The sequence below is a fragment of the Rhinopithecus bieti genome, unplaced genomic scaffold (assembly GCF_001698545.2).
Source record: "Rhinopithecus bieti isolate Rb0 unplaced genomic scaffold, ASM169854v2 scaffold_79532, whole genome shotgun sequence".
Classification (NCBI taxonomy): domain Eukaryota; kingdom Metazoa; phylum Chordata; class Mammalia; order Primates; family Cercopithecidae; genus Rhinopithecus; species Rhinopithecus bieti.
This window is the reverse complement of record NW_016830370.1, coordinates 547053-575001: the sequence shown is the minus strand read 5'-3', so window position 1 is coordinate 575001 and position 27949 is coordinate 547053. Positions and strand designations below refer to the sequence as shown.

Here is a 27949-nt window from a genome sequence, read left to right as displayed (position 1 = left end):
GGGAGGGGACCACAGCCTCTCCCTGTCTGCACTGGGCTTCCCAGCACTCCCCTGCTCCCAGGTCTCCATACCCAGTGGCCCCCAAGGAACTGCAAACCCTCCACTCAGCCCAAACCTTCCTCCTCCCACAGGGTCCTGTCCTCAGACAGGGACTCCGGGCGGCAGCTCTGACCTTCCCTCCCCATGCTCCACACCCACCGCCTAGGTCAGCTCCACTGCAGTGGCCTTGGAAGTTCTGGCTTCCAGCTACCAGGGAGTGGAAACGACCCAAGGGCTGAAAAGGGGACAAAAAGCAGGAGCCAATAGTGCTGGGTCCTTGGACACGGACCCCTGCGAGGGCTGCAGAGGGTCCCTGCGTGTCCTGACTGGGCCCTGAGCTGGGACGCCAAGGGGCCTGCCTGCTCCCCGTGAGTGGGGGCTGGGCCGCGTGTCTGCTCTGCCTCGAGGATCTGGTGATGGAGATGGTACATCCTGTCCATGGCTGGGTCAAAAAAGACTTTCACGAAAGCATCTTCCAGCTACCAGGTGCTGCTGCCTCCCAGGCCTCACACTTCCACAAAGCATGTAGCCCCGTGGGCCTCAGTCTCCCGGCCTCCAGGCCCTGATGCTGCCAGCAGCCACCGGTACCTGGGAGCGGTCCCTGGCCGGGCCCAGCCTCGACACCACTGCAACCAGGACATCCAGAGCTGAGCTGAGGGCCAGAAACATAGACGCAGGAGCAACTCCCGCCGCTCCAGGACGCCCAGAGCTGAGGGCCAGCTGAGCTGGCCTAGACACTAAACCCGAGAAACAGACGCAGGAGCAATTCATGCCACCCCGTCAGGGGAAGAATCCAGAAAGGCACCCACAGAACTCAAGGAGGCCAGAAGAGCGTGTGCGGAGTGTGAAGACCTTGGCAACGGCCCCAGCGTGCCCCTGGGGTCTCGGCCCTGGACTGCGGTGGTGCCCCTGCCCATGCAGGAGGGCCCTCAAGAGCCTGTGGCTCCACACTGAGGAGGACAGGGACCCCCAGGATGCAGGGTCCAGATGACGCGGCACAGCCACGTGCCACCCTCCCCTCTGTGATAGGAGACTTGGGGTTCACATGTGCCTCCCTCCCCTCTGCGGGGGATTTGGGGCGCACGTGTGCCTCCCTCACCTCTGTGATGGGAGACTTGGGGTTCACGTTGCGGGCGGCCGCGATCTCCTGCAGCTGGTGCACCACCTCGGCGATGGACAGCCGCTCCTCCGGGTTCACCTGCAGCATGGCGCCTGCGGCAGAAGCATAGCGCGCTCGGCCCCACGGTTCCCCAGACGGGTCGGCACCCCCTGCCCTGGCAGAGGTCACAGACCACCAGAGGCCGCTCCCTCTACACACATCAGTGACGTCAGAAGTAAGGAGGGAGTGGCAAAGGGAAGAACAAAAACCAAACAAAATGATCAAAAACCACCACTCTGAGCACCACAATTTCACCGGCGGGGCGGGCGGCAGGGGAGCTGTGGGGAAACCACCCGCAGGGACATTGTCAAAACCACGGTGACGGGTGGGAGCGGGGCGGGGCAGCAGTGCCCCAGGCTGCGCGGGGTCTCCAGAACCACGCGAGGCCCGTGCTCCAGGGTCCTGCCCCACGTACGCATCCCAGCGGGACTTACGGATGAGGCTGTGGAAGACCGTGTACTGTGTGTCGTGCGGGGGGATCGAGTATTTCCCATTGACTATTCGAAGTTTCGCTCCATCCTCAAAAGGGTGCTGCCGGAAGCACAGCAGGTACAAGATGCAGCCCAGGGCCTGCAGGGAGAGCACGGGTGACGCCTGGGCCTGTGGGGAGTGCAGGGGTGACGCCCAGGCCTGCGGGGAGAGCACGGGTGACACCCGGGCCTGTGGAGTGCAGGGGTGACGCCCAGGCCTGCGGGGAGTGCAGTGGTGACACCTGGGCCTGTGGGAAGTGCAGGGGTGACGTCGGGGCTATGGGGAGAGCAGGAGTGATGCCTGGCCCTGCAGGGAATGCAGGGGTGACGTCGGGGCTATGGGGACAGCAGGGGTGATGCCTGGGCCCGCAGGGAACGCAGGGGTGACGTTGGGGCTGTAGGGAGTGCAGGGGTGACACCGGGGCCTGCAGGGAGTGGAGGGGTGACGTTGGGGCCATGGGGAGAGCAGGGGTGACACCTGGGAACTCAGGGAGTGCAGGAGTAACATTGGGGCCATGGGGAGAGCACGGGTGACACCTGGGAACTCAGGAAGTACGGGGTGACACCGGGGCCCACGGGGAGTGCAGGGCTAATGCCTGGGAACTCGGGGAGTACAGGGATGCCACCAGGGCCCATGGGGAGTGCAGGGGTGATGCCTGGGAACTCGGGGAATTGCAGGGGTGACACTGGGGCCGGCGGGGAGCGCAGGGGTGATGCCTGGGCCCGTGGGGAGTGCAGGGGTGACGTTGGGGCCGTGGGGAGTGTCGAGTGATGCCTGGGTCTGCGGGGAGAGCAGGGGTGATGCCCGGGCCCGCGGGGACAAGGGTGTGAGAGGAGCACTGCAGACACGGAGACTGGCTGAGGGTGGCCCCTTCCTTGGGGATCCTGGGAGTATAGTCCATGGTGACACAAACATCACTTGACTGTGTGGAGCTGGCAGCGCTTCCCATGGCACGGGAGGCCTGGATGCTCCACCTTTATTCACCACAAAGAACTGTCCAGGTGACAGTGTTAAACAGACTCCAGGTTCTCAAGATTAAAAGGTTCTGTTCAGGCTGGGCGTGGTGGCTCACGCCTGTAATCCCAGCACTTTGGGAGGCCGAGGCGGGTGGATGACAAGGTCAGGAGTTAAAGACCAGCCTGGCCAACAAGGTGAAATCCTGTCTTTACTAAAAATACAAAATTAACCAGGCGTGGTGGTGGGTGCCTGTAATCCCAGCTACTCAGGAGGCTAAGGCAAAGAATCGCTTGAACTCGGGAGGCGGAGGTTGCAGTCAGCCAAGATCGTGCCACTGCACTCCAGCCTAGCAACAGAGCGAGACTCTGTCTCAAACAAACAAACAGGAAGGTTCCTTTCAAAATTCAGGGGTTCCCACACTCCCTGAGGATCTATGGGCTGGTGGGACCAGCACAGACTCTGCTGCGTGCTATGCGAGGGGCAGGTGCCTGTCCTGTCCTTGGCAACACCAGAGCCCCACTTTTCAGACCTGACACTATGCACAGAGTGTAGGGCATGGGGCAGAAGCTGCAGGAAGCAGCCTCCTCAGTCCGCTCAGGAGTTTCCCAGAACTGGCCTCAATCAGTGACTTCTCGTCAGTCACCCAGTTACGTGAGCCCAGAGGAGGAACTGGGGATGACTTCAGCATCAGGATCTTATCCAGTCAAGAATAAGAGCTCACACCGGGACCCCAGGCTGGGCAAGAGCTGGCCAGGAGTGTCCTCGTGTGGGATGTGCAGACGGCCAGTCACTGGGGCGGGCTGAGAACACAGGCAAGGACCACGAACACGGCCCCATCCTTCCACACTCCTCAAGGGACACAGGGCCTCGGCCTGCGGGCCCACGGGCTGTGTGTGTGCAGCCCACGTGCTGCAGCTGATGGCAGGGCTGTCCTAGCCCTTAGGCAAATACGCTATGGAGAGCCAACCACCGCATCTGGTGGCTGAATGACGGGGTGAGGGGACGTGAAAGGAACCACAGGGCAGGACGCCTTCCACACACGGTCACCCTCGGTCAACAGGGACATGGCCTTGGAGAGGTGCAGGGAAGAGGGAGGGGACACCACAGGAGACACCACAGCCTTCAGGCTCTGAGCAGGGGAGCTGAGCACACCGAGGCTGGGCTGTGGCAGGGATGCTCCTGGGACAAGGCACTCAGGACCAGACGCACAAACGGGGCTGAGGGAAGCCTCAGGCGGACCCAGCCACGCAGGCTCTGGGCCCACCCAGCTGCACAGGACGCCCCCGACTGCTCCTCGATGCATCCCCATTAGAAGAAGTCAAGGTTGGGCTGGGCGCGGTGGCTCACGCCTGTAATCCCAGCACTTTGGGAGGCTGAGGCAGGTGGACTGCTTGAGCTCAGGAGTTCGAGACCCGCCTGGGCAACATGGTGAGACCACACCTTCTACCAAAAATACAAAATAATAGCCGGGCATGGTGGTGTGCACCTGTGGTCCCAGCTACTCAGGAGGCTGAGGTGGGAGGATCCCTTGAGCCCAGGGGCCAGAGGTTGCAGTGAGCCTGAGCAGAGGTCGCACCACTGCACTTCAGCCTGGGCGACAGAGGAAGACCCTGTCTCCAAAAACAAAAATAGTAGTAGTCATGGTGATCCTTAAGGAAAGGAAAAAGAAAAGGGGAGTGGTGGGGAAGAGGGGGCTGAGGAGGCAGGCCGGTTCGGAGTGGCAGGTGCCCGGCCCATGCTGCCTTGGGTTGAGTAGGGCGCACAGAGCCAGGCACCGCCACTGAGAGGCGCCGGACCTCACCCAGATATCCTGCTTCTCGCCGATCGGGAAGTTGGAATACAAGTCTATGATTTCTGGCGTTCTATACATTGGTGTCGTATTCCTCGTGATCTGAAAAAAACACAAACATTTCAAAGGAAAAGTTGCACCCCACAAACAGTATTTTTTTCTGTTGCATCACTTTCGTGCAGCTTTCCAAATGCACAGCAGACTGAGGAGCAGCCTGCCCCGCACACTGTGCCCCGGGATGACCGCAGGCCAGTCGGCCCCATGTACCAGCTCCTCCGTCATCTTCGGCCTCGGCGCGCTCCTTATGATGAGGACTGAGTCATTCGCCTCCCGCAATCTCCTACGGCCTCCCGTGCTTCACGGCACGTTGGCACCAATGCACTGACCTGCTGCACACTGAATCCGCTTGCTGAGAAGGGTGTCTCACCTGCCACAAGGGCCCCGCTCCAGAGTGGCTGCACCCAGAGCAGCTTCTGTGATGCCCAGAGCCCCAGGGTACGTGAGAGGCTGTGGGAAGAGGAAGCTGCCCACCAAGTTCACCCGACTGGTTCAAGGTTAACAAGGGAGAGCTTCACAAACATACGGAGGCACTTGTGAGAGGGAGAGGCTAGGGCCGCAGAGCTGTGAGGAGAGAGTGAATCTCCGTGCACGGCAGACACACAAACTCCACCCTCAGCTGCAGATTCACAGGAGAGCACTGGGCAAGTGGGCTCTGCAGTTATACAGCAGGACAGCCCATGGCCTTGGGCAGGCCACAGTTTCTTAAAGGGAACGGGAAAATGAAAGCTGATGCAACGCAGGATAAAGCGACCTCCACTGGAAGACCTGCTTTTCAGGAATGACCTCCCTGAGGCCGGAACAGTCAGCTACAAATGCAAGACACAAGAGCAAGAAGGCCCAAGTCCAGAAAGCGCAAATAACTCCTACAGCTCCAAGACACAGGGTGAGAGCAGGCTACGTGTGGGCAGGAGACGGCATCTATCTGCCCATCTCTGGATAAAGGAGCTTGGGAGGAGAGCCAAGAATGTGAGGGGCTCAGAAGAAGGAGGGGCTGTGAGAAGGCACCCTGTGTTTTCAGCTCCACTTTCTGTTACCTTCAACTGCTCTAAAAAATAAAGTCTGGGCCGGGCGCGGTGGCTCAAGCCTGTAATCCCAGCACTTTGGGAGGCCGAGACGGGCGGATCACGACGTCAGGAGATCGAGACCATCCTGGCTAACACGGTGAAACCTCGTCTCTACTAAAATACAAAAAACTAGCCGGGCGAGGTGGCGGGCGCCTGTAGTCCCAGCTACTCGGGAGGCTGAGGTGGGAGAATGGCGTAAACCCGGGAGGCGGAGCTTGCAGTGAACTGAGATCCGGCCACTGCACTCCAGTCCGGGCGACAGAGCGAGACTCCGCCTCAAAAAAAAAAAAAAAAAAAAAAAATAATAATAATAATAATAATAAAGTCTGTTCAGGCCGTGCACAGTGGCTCACGCCTGTAACTCCAGCACTTTGGGAGGCTGAGGCGGGCAGATCGCGAGGTCAGGAGTTTGAGACCAGCCATGGCCAACATGGTGAAACCCCATCTCTACTAAAAATACAAAAAATTAGCCGGGCGTGGTGGTGGGTACCTGTAGTCCCAGCTACTTGGGAGGCAGAGGCAGGGGAATCACTTGAACCTGGGAGGCAGAGGTTGCAGTGAGCTGAGATCATGCCACTGCAGTCCAGCTTGGCGACAGAGCGAGACTCCATCTCAAAAAAAATTAAAAAGTAAAAAAAAAAGTCTGTTCATACAAACAGGCAGATAAGCCCAAATGCATTTCAAGTGAGTTGACAGAACCACTCCGGAGGAGGAAACGCACCCCAGCACTTCTACGGGGAGCCCTCAACAACTCGTCCTGGGTCTCAACCGCAAGTGCGGAGGGAAGGGCTATAGCAAGCCCTGGGCCTTGCAGGATCTGCTTCCTCGGTGCCAGAGAAGGTGGCCCTGAGACTGTGGGCTGTGCTGATGCCGGCCAGGCCCTCACTGAGGAGGAACCGTGGCCCCATGGACGTGCTACAGCTACAGGTGCCAGTGCAGGCCCGTGGTTCTGCCATGTAGACGGGTGTGTGCCGTGTGGGGCGTGAGCACCCACGTGTACTGTGCATGGCACGTGAGCTCAGAGGGCCTGGGGGGCTGCCTGGCAGCCATGCTCAGATGCTCCCTGCCCCCACCATTCCTATTTTCTGCCTGTGTTGTTTGTACACATTACATACACTTTTTATGCAGTGTAAGCTAGCTGTAGGAAAATGCAGAAACTGCAAATGAGCAGCTTGGGGAGCCTTCGGAATGGATGCCCCAGGGGCCCCACCAGCACCCTGGCCCCAGAGTCTGTGCCCCTGCAGTCCCTGCCCTCTGCCCATCCCAGGAAACCCCTTCCCATCCACCAACGCCGAGGGCAGCTCTGCCGGTTCCCATCTCCTTTTGGTCTGAGTGTCCCTCAGCGGCACGTGGACCCACCCAGACTGCCACAGGACACCATCTGCTCACACTCAGAGGACAGACTGCCACAGGACGCCATCTGCTCACACTCAGAGGACAGACTGCCACAGGACGCCATCTGCTCACACTCAGAGGACGCATCACTCACTTCCCTGCAGGGGTCTCGGGGATGGAGCCGTCCAGTCTCCCATGCAGATATATTTCTAAGTGATTTTTTTCTAAATCAGGCATTTTGTGTTTTAAAGGATAACAGCGTTCTGGGGATGGATGCTGGAACAACTCTGCAGGGGTTTTTGCCACCAAGCCGCCCACTGACAGTGGCCACAATGATAAAGTACTGTTACGCACATCTTACCGTGACCAAAAATCGAAGAAAAACACAGCCCTACAACACTCAGGGGCGAGACTGGGAGGACGACGGAGGGGAAGTGCCGCGTTCCACATCTCGAGGGCGCGGCCGCTGACCTGGCCACGGAGGCCGGCCTGGGCGATGCTGCTCAGGTTCTGGCTCCAGGACAGCTGCACGTCCGCACTCAAAGCACCCCGGTGGGAAACAGCACTCAGGGCGCGGAAACGCAGGAAGGGCCAGCTTCCCCCAGCACAGGCCGCACTCAGCTCACCTCTTCCTCCACCAGGGCTCGCCTCTGGGCGCTCCAGCTGTAGTCGGGGTAGTGCGAAATGGTCGTGGCACTGCCAAAGTCACACAGCTTAATGGTCCCTTGATTACTAAGCAACAAGTTCTCAACCTGCAAAATTCCAGAAGACAGCCCCATGAACTTGGCGTAGACAGAGACGGGACTTCAGGGAAAACGCACGGGTGAGACACAGCCAGGGCCCTTTGCAGACAGCGCTCGCCCAGGGCCGCGGCTGCAGCACCTCACACCTGCGGACACAGCCAGCCAGCACGGGGTGCATCTCCGCACCGGCCAGCACGGGGTGCAGGGGCTGCTTCAGGCCTAGGCAGAGGGGCTCTGGCAGGGGGCCCAGCCTGAGAAGCAGGCCCCGAGGGGTTGAGGGATTTCACAGAGGTCAGCGAAGAAGCCTTCCTCAAAGATGTCTTAAATAACTTCTGATCAAATGTAATATGTGTAATTCAGAAAAATAAAAAGCAGAAAGAATAACCCATAAATCAAAGAAAAATAACTCAATTAATAATGGGTTAATAAACAGGGTTGGGTGCAGGGGCTCACGCCTGGAATCCCAGCACTTCGGGAGGCCGAGGCAGGTGGATCACCTGAGGTCAGGAGTTCAAGACCAGCCTGGCCATCATGACGAAACCCTGTCTCTACTAAAAATATAAAAATTAGCTGGGCGTGGTGGTGGCCACCTGTAGTCCCAGCTACTCGGGAGGCTGAGGCAGGAGAATCGCTTGAACCCGGGAGACGGACGCTGCAGTGAACTGAGATCGCGCCACTGCACTCCAGCCTGGGCGACACAGCGAGACTCCATCTCAAAAAAAAGTATACAGAGACACACAGAACCAGAAAGGGCCACAGAGTTGTGAAGCCACATTACGCCTCCTGGTACGGCTCTGGTAACAGGGCACAGGAGCTCGGGCCCAACAGGGAATCCAGCGAGTGCCGCTGAGAAGCCACGGACGCCAGAGGCCGCACACGCGACAAGGCGGCAACGCAGTGACTCAGCCCCACACGGCACACACCCGTCTTCACGGCAGAGCCATGGCAAGCAGCCGCCAGCACCAGGCACCCACGTGGAACAAGAGGAGAAAGCCTCATCCCACAGGCAAGGAAGCCTCAGCCCCAACCTCAGGGCAAAGCACAGACCTTTCAGGAGACAGCCCAGAGGAGCTCCTTCTGTGACAGGGAAGGAGCGGCTCCTTCAACGAGACAGACAGCACAGACGTGGCGGGACGGCCAGCACGGGCATCCCCTCTGGAGGCTGAGAACAATGCCAGCACAGAGCTCTGGGAGGGCAGCGTGCCAGCCACAGACGGAAGGTGCTCGGCACGCAAGCGGCCAGTCCGGGATCCCACAGGCATCGAGGAGAAGGCAAGTTGGGGAAAAGGCAGGCACTTCCCCAGAGGAAGCCCAAGTTCTGAAAAGCCAGCCTCGTCGACAGGAGAAAAACGCAAACCAAGGCCACGGGCACCCAGGACAGACTGAGGGAGCAGCACCCGCCATGCCCCGAGCTGGCAAAGGGCAGAGCCGTGGCATTCAGGAGTGCAAGGGGATGCCCAGGGTTAGATGCCAACGCTCTCTGACCACAGTGGCCTGCAGACCCCGGTCCTAGAGAGGACGCCTGCTCCACGGACCAGCAAGCTGGACAGGCTGTCCACACGGTGCAGACAGGATGGCTCATCATAAACAAGGGAAAGAAACGGACACGCACACCACCCATGGCCGACCAGAGAAACCCAGCGAAGCCGAAGGCCACTACTGGCCCTCGAGGAGATGCGGGCCACACTCAGACAGAGGCCTCTGAAGCATAGGGCTGAGCAAAAGAACCCGATGCAGAGTGTGGGGCCAGGCTCCACTCACAGGACGTCCAGAGGAGAAAAGATCAGTGACCCTGGCTCGGATGCAGACAGCGGGGAGACGCAGCAGCACGTGGCCACTGAAGGCCCAGGAGCGCCCCGCCCCCTCGCGTGTGCCCGTTCCCATTCTACAGCCAACAGAGAAGAAGTCGTGTGCACAGCAGGACAAGGCACGGGGCAGGCGAGTGGGGCCACGCGTGCTGCCTGCCCCTCCGCAAACAGCCGTCCAGACTCCTGCAGCGGTATAGGTGCACACCCGCGGGCTGCCGTGCTGGCCTGGGCTCCTGCCACGTCACCGTGGAGCAGCAGCAAAGACCAGCGCTGTGAAGTGCAGGCCTGGCTCACAAGCTCTGATTCTTCACGAACTTCAACCCTTCCGTTACTGTTTTCTTTAAAATATACACTCAAGCCCCGCTACACGACCCATCGCACTTCAAAAACGCAAACCAGGAAGGTCTCAGTGCCGTGAGAACACCCGCCACTCAGAGCCTCCTCAGGAAGAGCCACCCAGATGGCAAATGGCAAACAGCACCTTCCACGGGCAGGACCGGCCCCTCCTGGAGCCCTGCAGCCCGTTCCGTCAGAACGCGGCCTCAGGCACATGGGTTTCTGGAAAACAGAGGTCTTGCTTGCAACCCTGAAGAAGCTTCCCTGGAAAGCAACCCTGTGTGCGGCGCAGAATGTACCTTCAGAAAAGGAAAACACAAGGAAAGAAGAAACAGAAGAGAGGGAGGGAGGAAAGGAAGGAGCAGGCGCAAAAGGGCCTGGGGCTCAGGAGAAGGCTCCATGGCAGTGCCCACAGGCTTCTGTCATGGGGCATCTGCCCAGCCAGCCACCTTACACCCCGGCATTCTAGGCCCTCTGAGTTCAGGGGACAAACGACAAAGGCCACCTTTACCCATGTTCAAAATCTATGTGAAGACACCTGTGCTACAAAGTACGGGTGTACAGCCAAGTAGAGAAAAGCGGCCCTAACCAGAGAAACGCAGAGGGAAGCTGTCTGCCACAGCAGAGGGAAGCTGTCTGCCACAGCCCTGGCCCCAGGTGGGCTGAGACAGAATGAGCCTGTGTAGGAAGAACAGCTCGGTCTGGGTGCCCACAGCTTGGGCACCCCCACCCAGGGCACACAGAGAACTGCGGCTTGGGCCTCCCACCCAGGGCACACAGGGAAAGCTGGGGGGCTCCAGGGCCTCCTAGGTACCCACAAGCAGATGCTGGAGAGGAGGTGGGCCCAGGTGGCCGCATGGGCAGACACGAGCCAATGCACTGGGTGCAGGGCCAGGTAGACGCAAGGACACAGCTCCCACCTCAGGTCACACAAAGTCAATTCCAGGTGGACGAAACCTCCAGACACAAGCCAGGTGGATTTTAGCCCCTGGAGGAGCAGCTGGGGTGGGTGCTGGGAGCAGGACCTGAAACAGCGCCATGCTCCACAAGAGACGCCACGGGGCTGGGGCCTCACTGGCCTCCTCGTCCCCTCAGCCGGATCATTGGTGGAGAGCCAAGGACAGCACAGGGAGTCCTCCACAAGCCGTGGCCAGAGGCGCTGCTCCAGATTAGGGAGGACTGAGAGACGCCACATTTTGGGAAAACCAGGGAAGGCTGAGAATAGGAGGGCAAGAAACAAGGCTCAGTTCCTCCCACCTCACTGCAGATAATGGTGTCGAAACCACATAGAAAATGTCCTGGCCGGGTGCGGCGGCTCACGCCTGTAATCCCAGCACTGCGGGAGGCCAAAACAGGAGGATCATCTGAAGTCAGGAGTTCAATACCAGCCTGGGAAACATGGTGAAACCCTGTCTTCACTAAAAATACAAAATTAGCCAGGCATGGTGGCAGGTGTCTGTAATCCCAGCTACCCAGGAGGCTGAGGCAGGAGAATCGCTGGAACCCGGGAGGCAGAGGCTGCAGTGAACCGAGATCGCACCACTGCACACCAGCCTGGGCGACAGGGCAAGACCTCGGCTAAAAAAAACAAAACAGAAATGTCCTCACGTCCCCAGAGACATGGACAAAAGCATCTGGGAGTGATGAGGCTTTAAAACTCTTCAGCAGGCTGGGAGTGGTGGCTCACGCCTAGAATCCCAGAACTTTCAGAGGCTGAGGCGGGTGGATCACTTGAGCTTAGGAGTTCCAGACCAGCTTGGGCAACATGGCGAAACCCCATCTCTACTGAAAATACAAAAACTAGGCAGGCGTGGTGTGCGCCTGTGGTCCCAGCTACTCAGGAGGCTGAGGTGGGAGATCACCCGGGCCCAGCCAGTCAAGCCAACAGTGAGCCCTGTTAGTGCCGCTGCACTCCAGCCTGGGCTGTAGAGCCAGACTCTGACTCAAAAAAAGAAAAAAAATACCCCAAAAGACCTCTTCAGCAAAAGCAACTGCTTCAGCAAGGAAGAGGAGAGCCACCATGGGCAGGCCGGGCACAAGCTTCACGGATATGGGAGAAGCCTCACAAAGTCCTGCGTTTTTTAAAAACACTGCAGGAGTGAAAACTGGGCCACCAACAACAAGACGCCGGCAGCACAGGCAACATTTAGCAGATTATGAGAATACACAAGCTGCTCCAATGAACCAAACACACGAGCCAGTGGAAAAAATTTCAAAAAGGCAAGAAACAAAACGAAGTTTACTGAAGAGCGAGACCTGAATGACTATAACAAACATTCAACTTCATTAATATCAGAAAAATGCAATATCACAACCCATCAGACTATGCTCCCCCAGCAGGCCAGCCGAAATCCACACAGGCAGCTCAGGGCACGGACGGCCCATGGGGCGGGAGTGTCCTCTGTGGGGCTGTGGGAAGCAGCCACGTTACACGGAAACCACACAGTGCCAGCGGCAGCATGGAGCGCAGGCCCGGCCCCGGCCCAGAAGCACCTGTGTGGTGATGGTATGGTAGGCAGGGCGGCCCTGTTACATGCAGCCAGTGGCTCATGCCCACATCACAGCAACCCTGGGATGCCACGCCTCAGAGAAACCTGTGATGATAGCAGAGATGGGCAGGGGAGTCTGCCCACGAACGGAATGGGAGGTGCAGTGGGGGGACAGTCAGGAAGTGCAGAGAGCTCCCCTCAAGCTAAGCAGGTAAGGGGTCCAGCCCCCCATCCCAGCACCTGTGACAGGGCCAAACAGAGGAGCCCCGGGCTTCCTCCTGGCTCCAAGAGGCCAAACCAGGGAGGGACTGTGGAGTGCAGGACTGCCCAGGGGCCGAGGAAGGCGCGCGGGGTGAGCAGGAGTAGGGGGCCTGGGCCAACACCTCCGGGGGGCTGAGGAAGGAGTGTGGGGTGAGCAGGAATGGGGGGCCTGAACTGACACCACTGGCGAGCACCCTTGTCCGCAGCTCCCCACGGAGAATGGAGTGAGCCAGCGCCCAGCACGGGGACCTGGGATTCCAGACGGAAGCTCCAGGCTGTGAACGGCCCCGGCTGCGAGTGAAGCCCCAGCACAGCGGGGGGGCCGTCCCCTCTGTCGGCAAAGGCCTGTGAGACAGACGGTAATTTTCTTCAGGGCTGGAAAGGCGACGTTTCTGGAAGATCCGCTTTCACTGCTGAGAGGCTCACGCACATCTTCTAGGTGAGATGGTGCAGCCTCACCTGCTCTCACCCTCACGTCCTAACCAAGCGGGACCCCCCAGAGGCTGTGAGCCACGTGTGGAGGGAGCCGCTACCTTGAGGTCCCTGTGGATGATGGGCGGCTTCTGCCGGTGCATGTGCTGCACGGCACGGCACGTCTGGTAGAAGATCTTCAGAACCGTGTCGCATGACAGGGGACCTCGAGACTCCATTTTCTTCAAAAATTCCACCAGCTGCCCTAAAAGAGAATGAAACTCACATGGAGGCAGGAGAACAGGGTCTGGAGGCAGGGAACCTAACGCTGTTTCACCTGGACTTCCCAGAACTAAATGGAGAGGAAAACTCTAACTTCCCACGCCTGAGTAACAAAGGACCAGAGGTGACTGACTCCCTTTGACCTTTTCTGCCTGGTAGATGGGAAACTGCCTGACTGCAGGTCTCCTCTTCCTTTGCAACTTTGTAACTTCAACCTTGCCTCCAATCTGATTCCTAATCAATCAGATGTTGGCACAGGAGGCGTGACCTTCTGGTTGGCTGCTTTCTGCAACCATCAGGTTGACGGCAGGTTACCACTTCGTTTACATGAGGTGAGCACGAAGTGGCCAGTGGGAAACCTCTGGGGGTGTTTGGACCCGCGAAAGTTCTGCATCCAGCCCCTTGAGCCGCTGCTCGGGCTGCCCCCACGCTGTTGAGTGTACTTTCATTTTCAATAAATCCCTGCTTCCGTTCTTTCGTTGCTTCATTCTTTGTTTGGCTGGACGTTTTGTCCAATTTGTTCAAAACGCCAAGAACCTGGACAATCTGCAGTCACCACCCTCTCCTGTGAACATCACCGTGGAGCTATCAGTGCTCTGCCCTCCCTGGCCCCAGGCCACGCTACGTACTCCGCCATGCCAGGCCACGCTATGGACTCCACCATGCTGGGCCACACTACGGACTCCGCCATGCCCCAGGCCACGCTACGGACTCCACCACCCCCAGGCCACGTTACAGACTCCGCACCACCCCCCAGGCCACGTTGCGGACTGTGCCATGCCAGGCCATGCTTCAGGCTCTGCCACACCCCAGGCCACATTAGAGACTCTGCCACGCTGGGCCACATAGCCTTTTCCAGCCGCAGTCCCAGTCGAGCTCACCCTGAGTGCTGCTCCCACCTTTCCTTCAGCTGCTGCACAAAGGGCTGCGGGTATGAGGATGCCCACCACAGCCCCGTGTGGGACCACCGCCCAGTGGCAGGGGTGGGCCCGGAGCAGCCCCACAGTCAAGTCACAGAGCAGAGGCCAGGGGGCAAGATGCCCAAGCGTCACCGAAGCAGCAACCACACCGGTGTCCCGGCAGCTGAGTCTGCGAGCCGTGAATGCGAGAACCACATTGGTGTCCCGGCAGCTGAGTCTGCGAGCCCTTAACATGAGAACTACATCTGCGTCCTGGCAACGGCCAGGCGTGTCATTAACATGGCACAGGGAGATGGCAACTCACAAGTGCTCAGACCTCTAGTGAACATTCAGTGTCGCAGATGCAAATGATCATTCTCATCCACACAGTCTCAATGCCTGCCACGGCCCACCACCCAGGAGCTGTCTGCGTGGGCTGGCACTTCCAGGTACCCCTGCCCTGGCACAGGAACCAGGGTGTGGAGCGGGACGGATGCAGGGCTGGGAACTGCTGGGGACAGGCATTCACACTACCGTCACCCAGCACCCCTAGCGGCCCCACACAGATGCACAGACCCAACCCATCCTGCTCCTACCCTGATCTTACCCTGGGTCTTGCCCATCTCAGTTGGCCACAGCCCACGTGTGGCATCAACCCTGGAGCCTCTGCATCCTGTGCTCCATCTCTTCAGCCCCAGGCTCCTGCCTCTGCTCTCTACCCTCTGCTCATCCCACTCCACGCCCCGAAGGCCACCACCCACGCAGCCCCAGAGCCAAGGACAGCACCATCACCCACGGAACCCACACCCAGGGTCTCCCCCACGCTGCCAGAGCTTGTGTCCCCAGCCACATCGGCCTTCCTTCCTCCCGGCCTCAGGACCCCTCGCACACTGCTTCTGCGGCCAGGATGCCTCCCAGACAGCCCCTTCCGCTCACCTCCCGGGGAACCAACTCTGCCCAAACCACCTAAACGTGTGCCCTTCTCCTGGGACTCATTCTACCCCTGGGTCTTTGAGCCACCCAGCTATCTGGCATAGGCATGGATCAGCTGTGTCTGGCGAGTCACTGAGCCCCTGGTGCCTGCACACAGCAGAGCGTGCAGCCGACTCAACTCCACTGACAACAAAGGCATGGCGTGAGAGCCGGATGGGACCCACCACAGCTCGGGCTGGGCCACACTGGAATCGACTCACACACCGGACTCACCTGCGTGCCCCCAGCACAGCCCAGCACTGCCCCCGCCTGCCGTGGAGTCTCCAGGCACCCAGCTGAGGGCCCCCCCCACTCCCCCAGCTCTGCCAGCCCTGGCCCTCAACCCCAGGTGAAGGCCCTCCCAGCCCCCACCACAGCTCCCTTAAAAGCTTTGTGCCGACCCTCAGAGAAACAGGGGGGCTCTCAGGAAAAATGAGGGGCACCCACAGGAGGAACAGGGTGCTTAGAAAGAGAGGAACAGACCTGGAAGAGGCGAGGTCAGGCTTAGAAAGAGAGGAACAAACCCGGGATAGGCGAGGCCAGGCCCGGGGAGTCAGAGTGGGAGTGGTTTGACCTCTACGCTGGCTCCAACATCATGGATGGGCGAGTCCGTGTCAGCGGTCACTGGCCTCCCTGTTCAGTGCCTCATTCTCAGTGAGAATAAATGGGGTGTTCAAAACTAAAAATTCTGTATGTGGCCGAGTGGGGAACGGCTACGTGGCTCTTCCCTGAGAGGACGTTGGAGGGGCTGCCTCACGGGAGGGGCCGGGCACATCCCCAGAGTCCGACCTCCAGGCCTCCAGCAAGCCCTGTACCTGCAGCTGCATGGGGGAGCCCATGTCCCTCCCGCTTCTCAGAGATGCCGTGGCTCTCCCCTGGCACAGCTGTGCTATCCACAGAGCCCTGCGGCTCAGCTCTCCAGCCGCACACGCTGCTCCAGACAGGCAGTCCTCGGGAGTGTGCCAGCAGGGTGCGCAGGTGCTAGTTTGCCTCATGTATTTATGACTTGAGGGGCTGGGCCCGACCCCTCTCCTTCCCACACTACCCCATGCAGGAGCAGCGCTGAGCCGCTGGCTCCGGCCCCATCCCCGCCACTCCCTTACGCACACTATCCTGGGAACACACTGGATACCAAGCAGCTTCAGTTCTCACACACGTCGCTCAAGCTTTCCAAAGCCAGGATGTCTAGAGCCAAGATTTACCCCTTGCAAAGGCTTTCTGATCTCCCAAATGATGAGCAAGGGACATAAACAGCAAAACATCCATCACTAGACCAACAGGAAGCCCCATCTGGCCTTTATTCAAGTTGCCCCAAGTGTGCTGGGCAGAGGGTGGGGCAAGGCTCACACAGCAGGCAGGCTGCAGCCCCAGAAAGAAGCCCACGGCCTCGAACAGAAGATGCAGTGATGCATCCACACCAGGAAAACCAAGCAGCCTTCTGGATGGCATGAAGCGACCGCACAGTGTGGAAAGACACCTGAGCAGCTCCCTTGCCAGTGATCTCAGCACCTCAGGAGGCCTCAGCGGGAGGATCACTTGAGCCCAGGAGTTCAAGACCAGCCTGGGCAACACAGTGAGACACCATCTCTACGAAAATACAAAACTTAGCCAGGCACAGTGGCCAACACCTGTAATCCCAGTGCTACAGGAGGTCAAGATGGGCAGATTGCTTGAGCTCAAGCGTTCAAGACCAGCCTGGCAACATGGTGAGACTGTCTCTAAGAAAAATTTACTCTTTAAAATTAGCTGGGCATGGTGGTGCACACCTATAGTCCCAGCTACTCCAGAGGCTAAGGCGGGAGGATCGCTTGAGCCCAGGAGTTTGAAGCTACAGTGAGCTATGAACCACTGCACTCCAACTTGGGCAACAGAGCAAGACCCTGTCTCCAAAAAAAATATGCCTGATAACGGTAAATTTTTTTAAAAAGGAAAATTATATCAAGTAAAATCCCATTTTTATAAGCACCCACTGGGTTGTTGTTGGGTTTTTCTTTTTTTTGAGATGGAGTCTTGCTCTGTCCCTCAGGCTGGAGTGCACTGGCATGATCTTGGCTCACTGCAACCTCTGCCTCCCGGGTTCAAGCGACTCTCCTGCCTCAGCCTCCCGAGTAGTTGGGATTACAGGCACCCACTACCATACCTGGCTAATTTTTGTATTTTTACAATACAAAAGAGACAGGGTTTCGCCATGCTGGTCAGGCTGGTCTCGAACTCCTGACCTCAAGTGATCCACCCACCTCGGCCTCCCAAAGTGCTGGGATTACAGGCGTGAGCCACCATGCCCGGCCTAACTCTGTGTTATTTGTATTTTGTCAGTGAGCACGTATTCTTTTATAAAGAAAACTGACAACGAGTAACACCACGAGCGGGAGGCCCCATGGCGTGACGCGTGCGCTGGAGGAATCTGCATCCCACTGGTTTCAGCACCTCCCAGCTCTGTGGGAGGCCCTGGAAGCGCAGCCCAGGAGCTGGTGTCCAAGCCCAGGGACATCCAGAGAAAAAAGTGCCATGGACAACAGAGACTGACAGACAGACACCTCAACCGACCACACACAGGAGCCTTGACGAGGCTTTGGTGTGCGCACAGGAAGGGCTGGGAGCGGCGTGTCAGGGACGGGGGAGACAGCCCAGCACGGACTGCATGCTCACACTGGAGGGGCTGGGAGCGACGTGTCAGGGATGGGGGACACAGCCCAGCACGGACTGCATGGACGCACGGGACGGGCTGGGAGCGGCGTGTCAGGGACCAGGGAGACAGGGATGGGGGAAACAGGGACAGGAGGGACCCAGCACAGCCTCACCAAATCGCGAGGACCTTCTCAGGGGCACAAACAGCGGTGGCCATCATGGAATTTCTCTCAGGCTGTACAGGGTTATGAGACTTTCTGGTCTTGATGTCTGCGACTTTTTTTTAAATGGTTAGAATGGAGAGAGGGAAAGCTGCCATGGGACACGCTCACGTCTGGGGAACCCCACGAGCAGGAAGTGGACAGCGGATGCCCCCTGTGCTGCCTTCAAGATTTCCCCAAGTTTGACGTTGCAGAACACAACGTTGAGAAACACGAGCGGCACATCCCCACAGTGTCAGCTGAGGAACTGAGGCTACCTGGCAGCACCTCCTCAGCCCTCAGGTGGCTCTGACCGCCCCTCACCCCCGAGACTTCTCGGCCACGTCAAGCACCCATCCGCCACCCACATCGGGACGACCCTGGCAACAGGCGCTGGAGGGCCGCAGAGGGGCCTGGGCCGGCTGCCAGGCGTGGCACCAAGGAAGGGCCAGGTGGGGCCCCCAGGCAGAGGAGCATGGGCAGAGCCAGGGGCCCGTAGGCAGTCAGGTCTCCTCCGCCCAGGCACAGCTGCAGAGAGGAGACCCTGCCGACAGGGCACTCACAGATGCAGTCGATACATCCAAGCAGCTTACACCCCACAGTCCACCCTCCCTCACTCAGCGCAGGGCTCCCCCAACATAGCACAGGGACACCCCCCCTCAGCAGTACAGAGCCCCCCCGCTATGCGCAGTCCTCCCTCAAGCTCAGGGCCCCCCAACTAAATGCAGGCCCCCCACAAAGCAAGGGTCCCCCACCCCGCTAAGCGCAGTTCCCCTCTATTAAGCTCAGGGCCCCCTGACTAAATGCAAGCTCCCCACAAAGGGTCCCCCCACCCCACTAAGTGCAGTTCCCCCTCCACTAGCACAGGGCCCCTTCCACAAAGCTCAGGGCCCTACTCACTGCGGGGGTCCCCCATCAGCTCAGAACCCCCCTGCTCGCCCTCCATTTCTGGACACATGCCCCTCCTGCTGCCCCCTCTGCTAACCTGCTGCCTCATCCCTACCTGTCCCCTCAGGCCTGTGCCAGCCAGCATGCAGGAACAACTCCTCCTGGCGGCTGAGCAGGGGCTGGCTTTGGACAACAGCTCTCAAGCGACTACAGGTGCCCTCTCCACAGGCTTCCTTCTGTGGGGTTCCCTGCCTCTGTCTCTCCTGCTGCTCCCGGCCTCTCCTGTCCCCACTCTCCCTGCCTGGGTGACAGACGCAGGGGAGCCACTGGTGTCACTACCCCCTCAGTGGCCAGGCCGCAGCTCTGAGGCCTCCCCGAGCACCCAACTTCCTCTTGCCACCTGGCCCAGGAGCTCTGGAGGGCACCGGCACAAGGCAGGGGGTGGGGGTGGAGCCGCCCTCCGAGGCACAGGTCTTGTTTCCCCTTTACAGACACAGCCTGAAGCTCAGCAAGGCTAGGCCGGGTCTCAGGCCAGTCAGCATGGGCTCCAGTGACACCAACACAACATCCCCCGCAGTCACTCACACAGCCCACTCTGCCCCTAGAACTCTCCGAAAGCACCACCCCAGTTCACTGGCCTCTCTTCCTGTCCTGCCCAACGGACCACGGAGTTGTTCTGCTGTCTTCCTGGGCTCAACCCTCATGAGGTCGGGCACCCACAGAGGGACCTGGAGTTGTCCACCTCTGCAGCCTCTCCTCTCCTCGCCAAGACCCCAGAGCCCCTGACGAGGACAGACAGCAGCACTCCTCCACCCCTGCTCAACGCCGCTCACGGAAGGCCACTGCACTCCACCCCACTGGGAACCCAGAGCCCTGAGAAGGACAATTCCTCCACCCTGCTCAACACCGCTCACGGAAGGCCACCATGCTCCACCCCGTGCTGCCACTGGAGACAGGCAGGATGGGAGCCCTGCTCTCTGGCTGCCCACAGCTCTGTGAGGAGACAACACAGGGGGCCCACCCGGATGGTGGGAGGTCACGGGGCGTCAGCGTGGGCCTCTCACAGAACTCCTGTCAGACAGCTGCCCGCGCTTCCCGCTAAGACCAACACAGCTTGAGAGAAGGTGCTGGGCATGTCTCACAGCCGTGTGGCCGGGTCAGGAGGCACCAGGCCGGCCTCGGCTGGGTTGGGAGGCACCAGGCCGGGCTCTGCTGGGTTAGAAGCACCAACCCGGCCTCGGCTGGGTCAAGAGGCACCAGGCCGGGCTCCGCTGGGTTAGAAGCACCAAGCCGGCCTCCGCTGGGTCAGGAGGCACCAGGCCGGGCTCCGCTGGGTTAGAAGCACCAAGCCGGCCTCCGCTGGGTCAGGAGGCACCAGGCTGGCCTCCGCTGGGTTAGAAGCACCAAGCCGGCCTCCGCTGGGTCAGGAGGCACCAGGCCGGCCTCCGCTGGGTTAGAAGCACCAAGCCGGCCTCCGCTGGGTCAGGAGGCACCAGGCCAGCCTCCGCTGGGTTAGATGCACCAAGCCAGCCTTCACAGGACGTTACCTTTACAGAGCTCTGTGAGCAGGAGGAACTCAGCCTGCCCCGTGTCCGACTCCTCTTTTCCTATGGACGCTGCAGAACAAAACTGTACGATGTTCGGGTGGCCGGAAAGCTTTTTCTGCAGTTGTCTTGTTAAAGGAGAATGTGCAGAACCATGTACACAGTTCCGTGTGCTTAAAAATAAATGTATACAATATTAAGACACTGAAGTCAGAATACTTGAATGAACCCCCTTACAATTTTAGACATCAGAGCGGAAGATGAGGGAGACAGCAGTGGATGACCACAAGCACAAGAAAGGCAGACAGAAACAGGAGAAGCCGCAGGAGAGGGCAGGGACAAAGGCAGGCACGCAGGCCACACACACCTGACCACAGCGACGCCAAAGCCCGTCCCGCGCCCGACAGGAGGAGGCAGGGCCCTCAGGGGCTGTGCGCAGAGAGGCTGTGGAGCGGCTGTGTCCACCTGAACCTGCACTCAGGCAGTCAGCGGGTGAACAGAGCTAGGAGCGGAAAGACAAGCAGTCTGAGGCAGTCACCGGCCCATCCACTGGGGTGACCAGCCCATCACTGGGCAGGGAGACCTCTTGGGTAGGAACAACTCCATTCCCAACACTTCTGAAACTTTTGACTACTACCCTGGCAGTAAGAAACAGAAAAAAACTGCTTCTTACTAGAAGTCGCCTACAGGTAAGTTTGGTAAAAGCAAAAAGCCGATTTTAACACATGAAAGACAACGTCACAGAGTAGCCTCCTGGCCACTGGCGGCCACAGCTTGATGCAGGCCTGTGCCTGCCAAAGCCACTGTGCTGGCTCCTGGTTCCAGGAAAAGGATACCATGAAGCAAACTTCTTGAATGATGGCTCTGTTCTTTTCCTCTTCATTGGATAATAGCCTCTGTATCAGGAAACAGCACACACAAAAGATGAAAGAAAGTTTACCGTCCCACTTCACCCGATGCGTCATCTCAGACATAAGCAGGCAAGAGAGCATCGCAATGCGTCCAGTACAGCTCCCCGTTTCATGCATTTCCACCTCTGACCCAAGTAAAAACGTGACAGGGGATCAAGACCCTCGAAAGATCTTTGTGATCCGAGGACACAAGAAAAGGCAAAAACAGGAGCCTTTCCTCCGAACAGGCCGGAGTAAAATGAGACAGACAAGAAGGCAGAGCGGAGACACTCTGCAGACATGGGGGCGGCATGCGTGCAGACCACCAGAACAGGCCCACTTGTGCCCATTCTCAAGGGGGGGGCCACCCTGGTGCCCAGCATGGGGACAGCAAATGGAACCTTCTTACGTCTCAGGACAAAACCACATAGTACAGACCCTCCCACAGTGACCCCTATTTACAGACATGCTGTCAACACATATTTCTTACAAGCAGCTTTTAAATTCCTTGTATTCATAGAGCCCTTATTTTGGCACATGGAGGCCAAGACCTCACCATGAGGTCACCGCCAGCACAGCCCCCTACGCAGGGCAGGCAGGGCCCACAGGAGTGCGAAGCCCAAAGCCGGAGACCAAGGCTCCTGCAGCACCCAAGACTGCTGAGCTTCAGTAGAAGTAAAAGGGACAAGTATGTCCAGGCTGTAAAAGGCAACAACGTAAGTAACAGGGACGCATCCCTGAAAACACTGTCACCAGAGAGTTCCCTTACATACGTCAAATATCCGGAGAAGGTGTGAAATGGTTCATTACCTTTAATGCATACTCTCTGCCACTCCCCACATCTTGAGCTTCATACACAAATGCAAACCCTCCTGAAAATCAAAAAGACTTGTCAGTTTAACACTATGATTTTATTTAACATATTAGGCTTAAAAAACACCTTCACTAGGTAAAATACAAATTAACTTGTGGCTGCGGCCAGCAGTTTTCTACAAAACATAACTGCCCCAGCGTACACGCCTCCCCCCAACACACAGCCTCACACACACAACCCCAACATGCACGGCCCCACACACACAGCCCCCCAGTGTACACGGCTCCAGTGTGCACAGCCCCACACACACAACCCCAGTGTGCACAGCCCCCCACACACAACCCCAGGGTGCACAGCCCCACACACACAACCCCAGCATGCACGGTCTCACACACACAGCCCCCTGGCATACACGGCTCCAGCATGCACAGCCCCCCACACACAACCCCAGCGTGCACAGCCCCACACACAGCCGCAATGTACACGGCCCCAGCGTGCACGGCCCCACACGCATAGCCCCAGCGTGCACGGCCCCACACATACAACCCCAGTGTGCATGGCCCCACACACACAGCCCCCCAGCATACACGGCTCCAGCGTGCCCAGCCCCACACATACAATCCCAGCGTGCACAGCCCCACACACACAGCCCCAGCATACACCACAGCACCCCCACAACAGGCCCAGCGTACACGGCCCGCCCCCACATGGCCCCAGCGTACACGCCCCCCCACAGCCCTAGTGTATACGGCCACAGCGTACATGGCCCCCCCAACACACAGTCCCAGCGTAAACAGCCCCACACGTACAGCCCCAGAGTGCACAGCCCCACACACACAACCACAGCGTGCACAGCCCCAGCGTACACCACGGCCCCCCCACAACAGGCCCAGCATACACGGCACCCCCACATGGCCCCAGCGTACACGCGACCCCCCCCAAAGCCCCAGTGTACACGCCCCCCCAACAGCCCCAGCATCGTCACTCCCCGCTGAACTAGGAAGGCGAGTTCGCTCACAGCCTCCGCCTCGACAGCAATGGCACAAGGCTCCCACAATTACAGTTCCTAAGTAAGCATTTCACACACCCCAGCGTGCACGGCCAGTGGTGCACAGCTCCCCCACCACAAAGCCCCAGCATGCACAGTCCCACACGCACAGCCCCAGCATAGCATAGCCCCAGTGTGCACACCCTCACACACACGACCCCAGCGTACATGGCCCCAGCGTGCACACCCTCACACACACGACCCCAGCGTACATGGCCCCAGCGTACATGGCCCCAGCGTGCACAGCTGCACACATACAGCCCCAGCGTGCACGGACCCCTACACACGGCCCCAGCGTGCACGGCCCCCCCATGCACGGCCCCAGTGTACATGGCCCCAGCGTGCACAGACCCACACGCACAACCCCAGCATACATGGCCCCAGCGTGCATGGCCCCCCACACACGGCCCCAGCATGCACGTCCCCAGTGCATACGCCACTGCCTTTCACTTGCTCTACTCCAGAGACAGAAACGAGTAACCTAAGAACAGAGGTCAACAAGAAGGGAAAAACAAAACCACAAGCAGTTTTCTAAAGACAAATGAAACTGGTAAGTTCTAGACAGACTGATCCAGAGAGAGAGAGAGAGAGAGAGAGAGAGAGAGAGAAAGAGGACAGATCACCAATACCTAGAACAAGAGAGGGCACCTCCTTCTCTGACGCCCAAAAGAGGAGAAGATATAAAAGAGACTATGCACCAACATCATTCACAAACGTGGACCCAAGAATTCTTCATAAAACAGCAAACCAAGCCCAACAAGACATCAAGAGCAGACTTGGTTTAACATTTGAAAATCAATTTAATTCTATTGTTTTGGGGTCTAATTTGCTTAGCTTTCTTTTAGTTTTCTGCAGTGGAAAAACCACATCATGAAATTTAAAACTCTCAGCAAACGAGGAACAGAAAGAAACCTCCGCAGCCTGATAGATGGCATCGTGAGAGACCAACAGGAACACTGCATTTGATGGTGCAAAGTCAGATCCTCCGAAGAGAAGGAAGGAGGCAGGGATCCTCGTTCTCACCACTGAGGGTCGACACTGTGAGGAAGTTCTCGCCAGTGCCATCAGTCAAGAAAAAGAAATAAAAGGCATCCAGATGAAGAAAGAAGTAAAAATATTTTTATCTGTAGAAAATCTGGTGAAATCTGCAAAAGAAAAGCTACTGTAACTAATAAACGCATTCCGGATGCTTGTCGGATGTAAGAGCAATGTACAAAAACCACCTGTGCTTTCACATGCCCGTGGTTAGGGAGAGATTTTTTAGATAGAGCACAAAAGCATGACCCGTAAAAGAAAAATAATCACAAATGGACTTCAGGAATTTCTGCTTTCTGAAATACACTGGTCAGAGAACGAAAAGATAAATCACTACTAGGTTTTGCAAATCATGTACCTAATAAAGAACTTCTATCAAGAAAATATTTTAAAAATCCAAGTAACAACAACAATTTTTTTTCTTCTGAGACGGGTCCTACTCTGTCACCGGGATGGACTGCAGGGGAACTCTCACAACCCACTGCCTCGACCTCTGGGCTCAAGTGATCCTCCCACCTCAGCCTCCCAAGAAGCTGGGCTACAGGCATATGTCACCACACCCAGCTAATTGCTTTATTTTTTGTAGAGACGAGGTTTTGCCAAGTTGCCCAGGCGGGTCTTAAACTCCAGGGCTGAAGCCTCCCTAAGTGCTGGGACTACTGGTGTGAGCCGCCACGCCCAGAACACAACAGAATTTTTAATGCGCAAAAGATATGAAGACACATCACCAAAGACATACTTGTGACAAGCACACAACGTGTCGCACCACTGCCCATGAGAGACATGCAAACTGCAGCTGCTAAGATAGGACTCCACACCTAACAGAACACCCAACATTTAAAAACTGCCCAGACCAAGTGCTGCTGAGGATGTGATGCGACTGGAATGCTTACGCACAGCTTTTGGAAATGAAAAATGGTACAATCACTCTGGAAAACATTTTAGCAATTTTTTTTTTTTTTGAGACGGAGTCTCGCTCTGTCACCCAGGCTGGAGTGCAGTGGCACGATCTCAGCTCACTGCAAGCTCCGCCTCCCGGGTTTACGCCATTCTCCTGCCTCAGCCTCCCAAGTAGCTGGGACTACAGGCACCGGCCACCTCGCCCGGCTAGTTTTTTGTATTTTTTAGTAGAGACAGGGTTTCACTGTGTTAGCCAGGATGGTCTCGATCTCCTGACTTCATGATCATTGGCGATTTCTCAGCCCTGACATTACGCTGTACAAAGACTTGTACGCAGCAGCTTCATGCGCAACAGCCTAAAAACGGAAACAACCCAAACGTCCATCAACAGGTGAGTGAACAAATTATTCACAGCTGTAACACTACCCGGCAATAAAAAGGATGAAACTGCTGTTACATGCAACAACGTGAATGACACACTAAAAAGCAGTATGCCGAGTAAAAGAAGCCAGACCAAAAAGAGTACATACCTACAGCTTTGTGTACAGAAAAGTCTACAAAATGCAAACAAACCTATAGTAACAGAAAGTCAATCAGTGGTTTCCTGGGATGGACAGGAAAGCGGGGCGAAGGGTCACACGGGGGGTCACGTGGCGCCGATGTGCATGTCCGCTGCCTAATTGATTAGCGCGGCAGACACAGTGTGTGACACACACAAACATGCGCGACACAAGCCGAAACATTCAAAACATGCAGCCTGTATATCTCATTTTTATCTCAACACAACTGTTAAAATATTTAAATAATAAATAAATCTGTGAGGAAAAACACAAATGAAAGGAAGTAAATGGAAATCCATGAAACAGAAAACAGATGGCTCCGCTGCTAAATTACATCAAACACTTAAGGAAGAAATCACAACAAGCTTATAAACAGTCTTTCATTAGAGAGAGGAAAAGAGTTCCCAGCCCATTTCTTGAGGTTAGCGTAACACTAACCAAAGAAATGTATAAAGACCAAATTAAGGAAAGAGATCATTCATGAGCACAGACACAAAAAATCCTCAAGAAAATACTAGCAAATTGATTCCGGCAAAACATAATAAGGATAATACGTCATGACCAGGTAGGATTCATCCCAGGAATGCAAGGTTGGTGTAACATTAAAAAAATCACTCACTGTAGTAAACGACATTAGCAGAATGGGGAACACTGGATCACCAACAAAATTTAGAAATGACAACTACAAAAAACTGACATCTAACATAAGACTTAATCGTGCTTTCTTGCTAAGATCAGGAACAAGGCAAGATGTCCGCTTTCAGTACCGGGAGACATTTTACTGGAAATCCTAGTTAATGCAAGAAAGCTAGAAAAATTAATAAAAGGCATAAAGATCAAAAAGGAAAAACTAACAAAAGACATAAAACTTCAGTTAGCTAGGAAGAATAAGCTCAAGAGACCACTGTACAACATGGTGACTACACGGTTAGTAACGAGAGATTCCATTCTTGAAAAATGCCCCCAAACTGATGACTATGACGCAGCACATGTGTTAACTAGCTAGATGTGGTCATTCCACAATACAGATATACTTCAAAACATCATCGCATACATGACAAAGATATCAATTTTATCTGTCAATTAAAAAATAGATTAAACATGAAAAAAAGGAGGAACTAAAACTCCCCTCATTTTCAGATGCCATGACTGGAAAGGCAGAAGGCTCAAAAGGCCTCAGCGCCACATGACCTTAGCAGGGCCACAGGTCTTCTGGGTGCCTCCCCAGCCTCCTCCTCTCCAGCCACACCCACCACTTGATTCCAATCCACCACATGAAGCACGTCCTTCCTGCTCATCTTCCTTACGCTTTCCCTGCACTGTGAGTGATACTGCGTTAGAGATGTTAAAAGTAACATCAGTGATGCTGTGTTTTTTTGTTGGTGGTTTTTTGTCTTTTTTTTCTGAGACGGAGTCTTGCTCTGTCATCCAGGCTGGAGTGCAGTGGTGTGATCTCAGCTCACTGCAACCTCTGCCTCTCAAGTTCAAGTGATTCTCCTGCCTCAGCCTCCCGAGTAGCTGAGATTACAGGTGCCCACGAGCACACCTGGCTAATTTTTTGTATTTTTAGTAGAGATGGGGTTTCACCGTGTTGGCCAGGATAGTCTCGATCTCCTGACCTCATGATCTGCCTGCCTTGTCCTCCCAAAGTGCTGGGATTACAGGGTTGAGCCACCATACCCGGTCCCAGACACTATTTTGTTAAAAGGTTAACGTTTACTCTGGATAGCAGGACACAGGTGTTTGATACGTTACTCTTTCTATTTTTCCGCATTTTAAAATATTGCATAATTTTTTTTTTTTTTTTTTTTTTGAGGCGGAGTCTCGCTCTGTCGCCCGGACTGGAGTGCAGTGGCCGGATCTCAGCTCACTGCAAGCTCCGCCTCCCGGGTTTACGCCATTCTCCTGCCTCAGCCTCCCGAGTAGCTGAGACTACAGGCGCCCACCACCACACCCGGCTAAGTTTTGTATTTTAGTAGAGACGGGGTTTCACCGTGTTAGCCAGGATGGTCTCGATCTCCTGACCTCGTGATCCGCCCGTCTCGGTCTCCCAAAGTGCTGGGATTAATATTTCATAATTTTTAAAGATAGCAATACCTGGACTTGATCTCAGGACTTTCCATACAGCTAAATTAATCAAGGCCGTGTGGTATTGGCGGATGGACAGATACAAAGATGACTGGAATGGAAAGAAAATTGCAGAAACAGCCACACAAACCAATCCAGGTGATTTCTCCTTTTTTTTTTTTTTTTTTTTTGAAAAAAGTCCCCCCCTTGCACCCCGGGCGGGGTGGAGGGGCACAATCTCAGTTGACTGCAGTCTCCGCCTCCCAGGCTCAAGCAATCCTCTTGCCTCAGCCTCCCCAG

General features: G+C 56.6%; 1 protein-coding gene across 2 annotated transcripts in view; it reads right to left on the bottom strand.

Annotated features, from left to right (window-relative positions):
* GAK (cyclin G associated kinase) overlaps positions 1-27949 on the bottom strand; it is an 83530-nt gene that overhangs the window by 43977 nt on the left and 11604 nt on the right. For both annotated transcript variants that reach the window (XM_017865410.1, XM_017865411.1), the window contains exons 2-9: positions 22036-22097; positions 21172-21231; positions 20339-20453; positions 13045-13187; positions 7501-7626; positions 4428-4517; positions 1633-1768; positions 1139-1251 (exon numbers count right to left, since the gene is read on the bottom strand). In XM_017865410.1, the coding sequence (XP_017720899.1) occupies positions 1139-1251; positions 1633-1768; positions 4428-4517; positions 7501-7626; positions 13045-13187; positions 20339-20453; positions 21172-21231; positions 22036-22097 (845 nt within the window). The remainder of the gene's footprint in view (positions 1-1138; positions 1252-1632; positions 1769-4427; positions 4518-7500; positions 7627-13044; positions 13188-20338; positions 20454-21171; positions 21232-22035; positions 22098-27949) is intronic.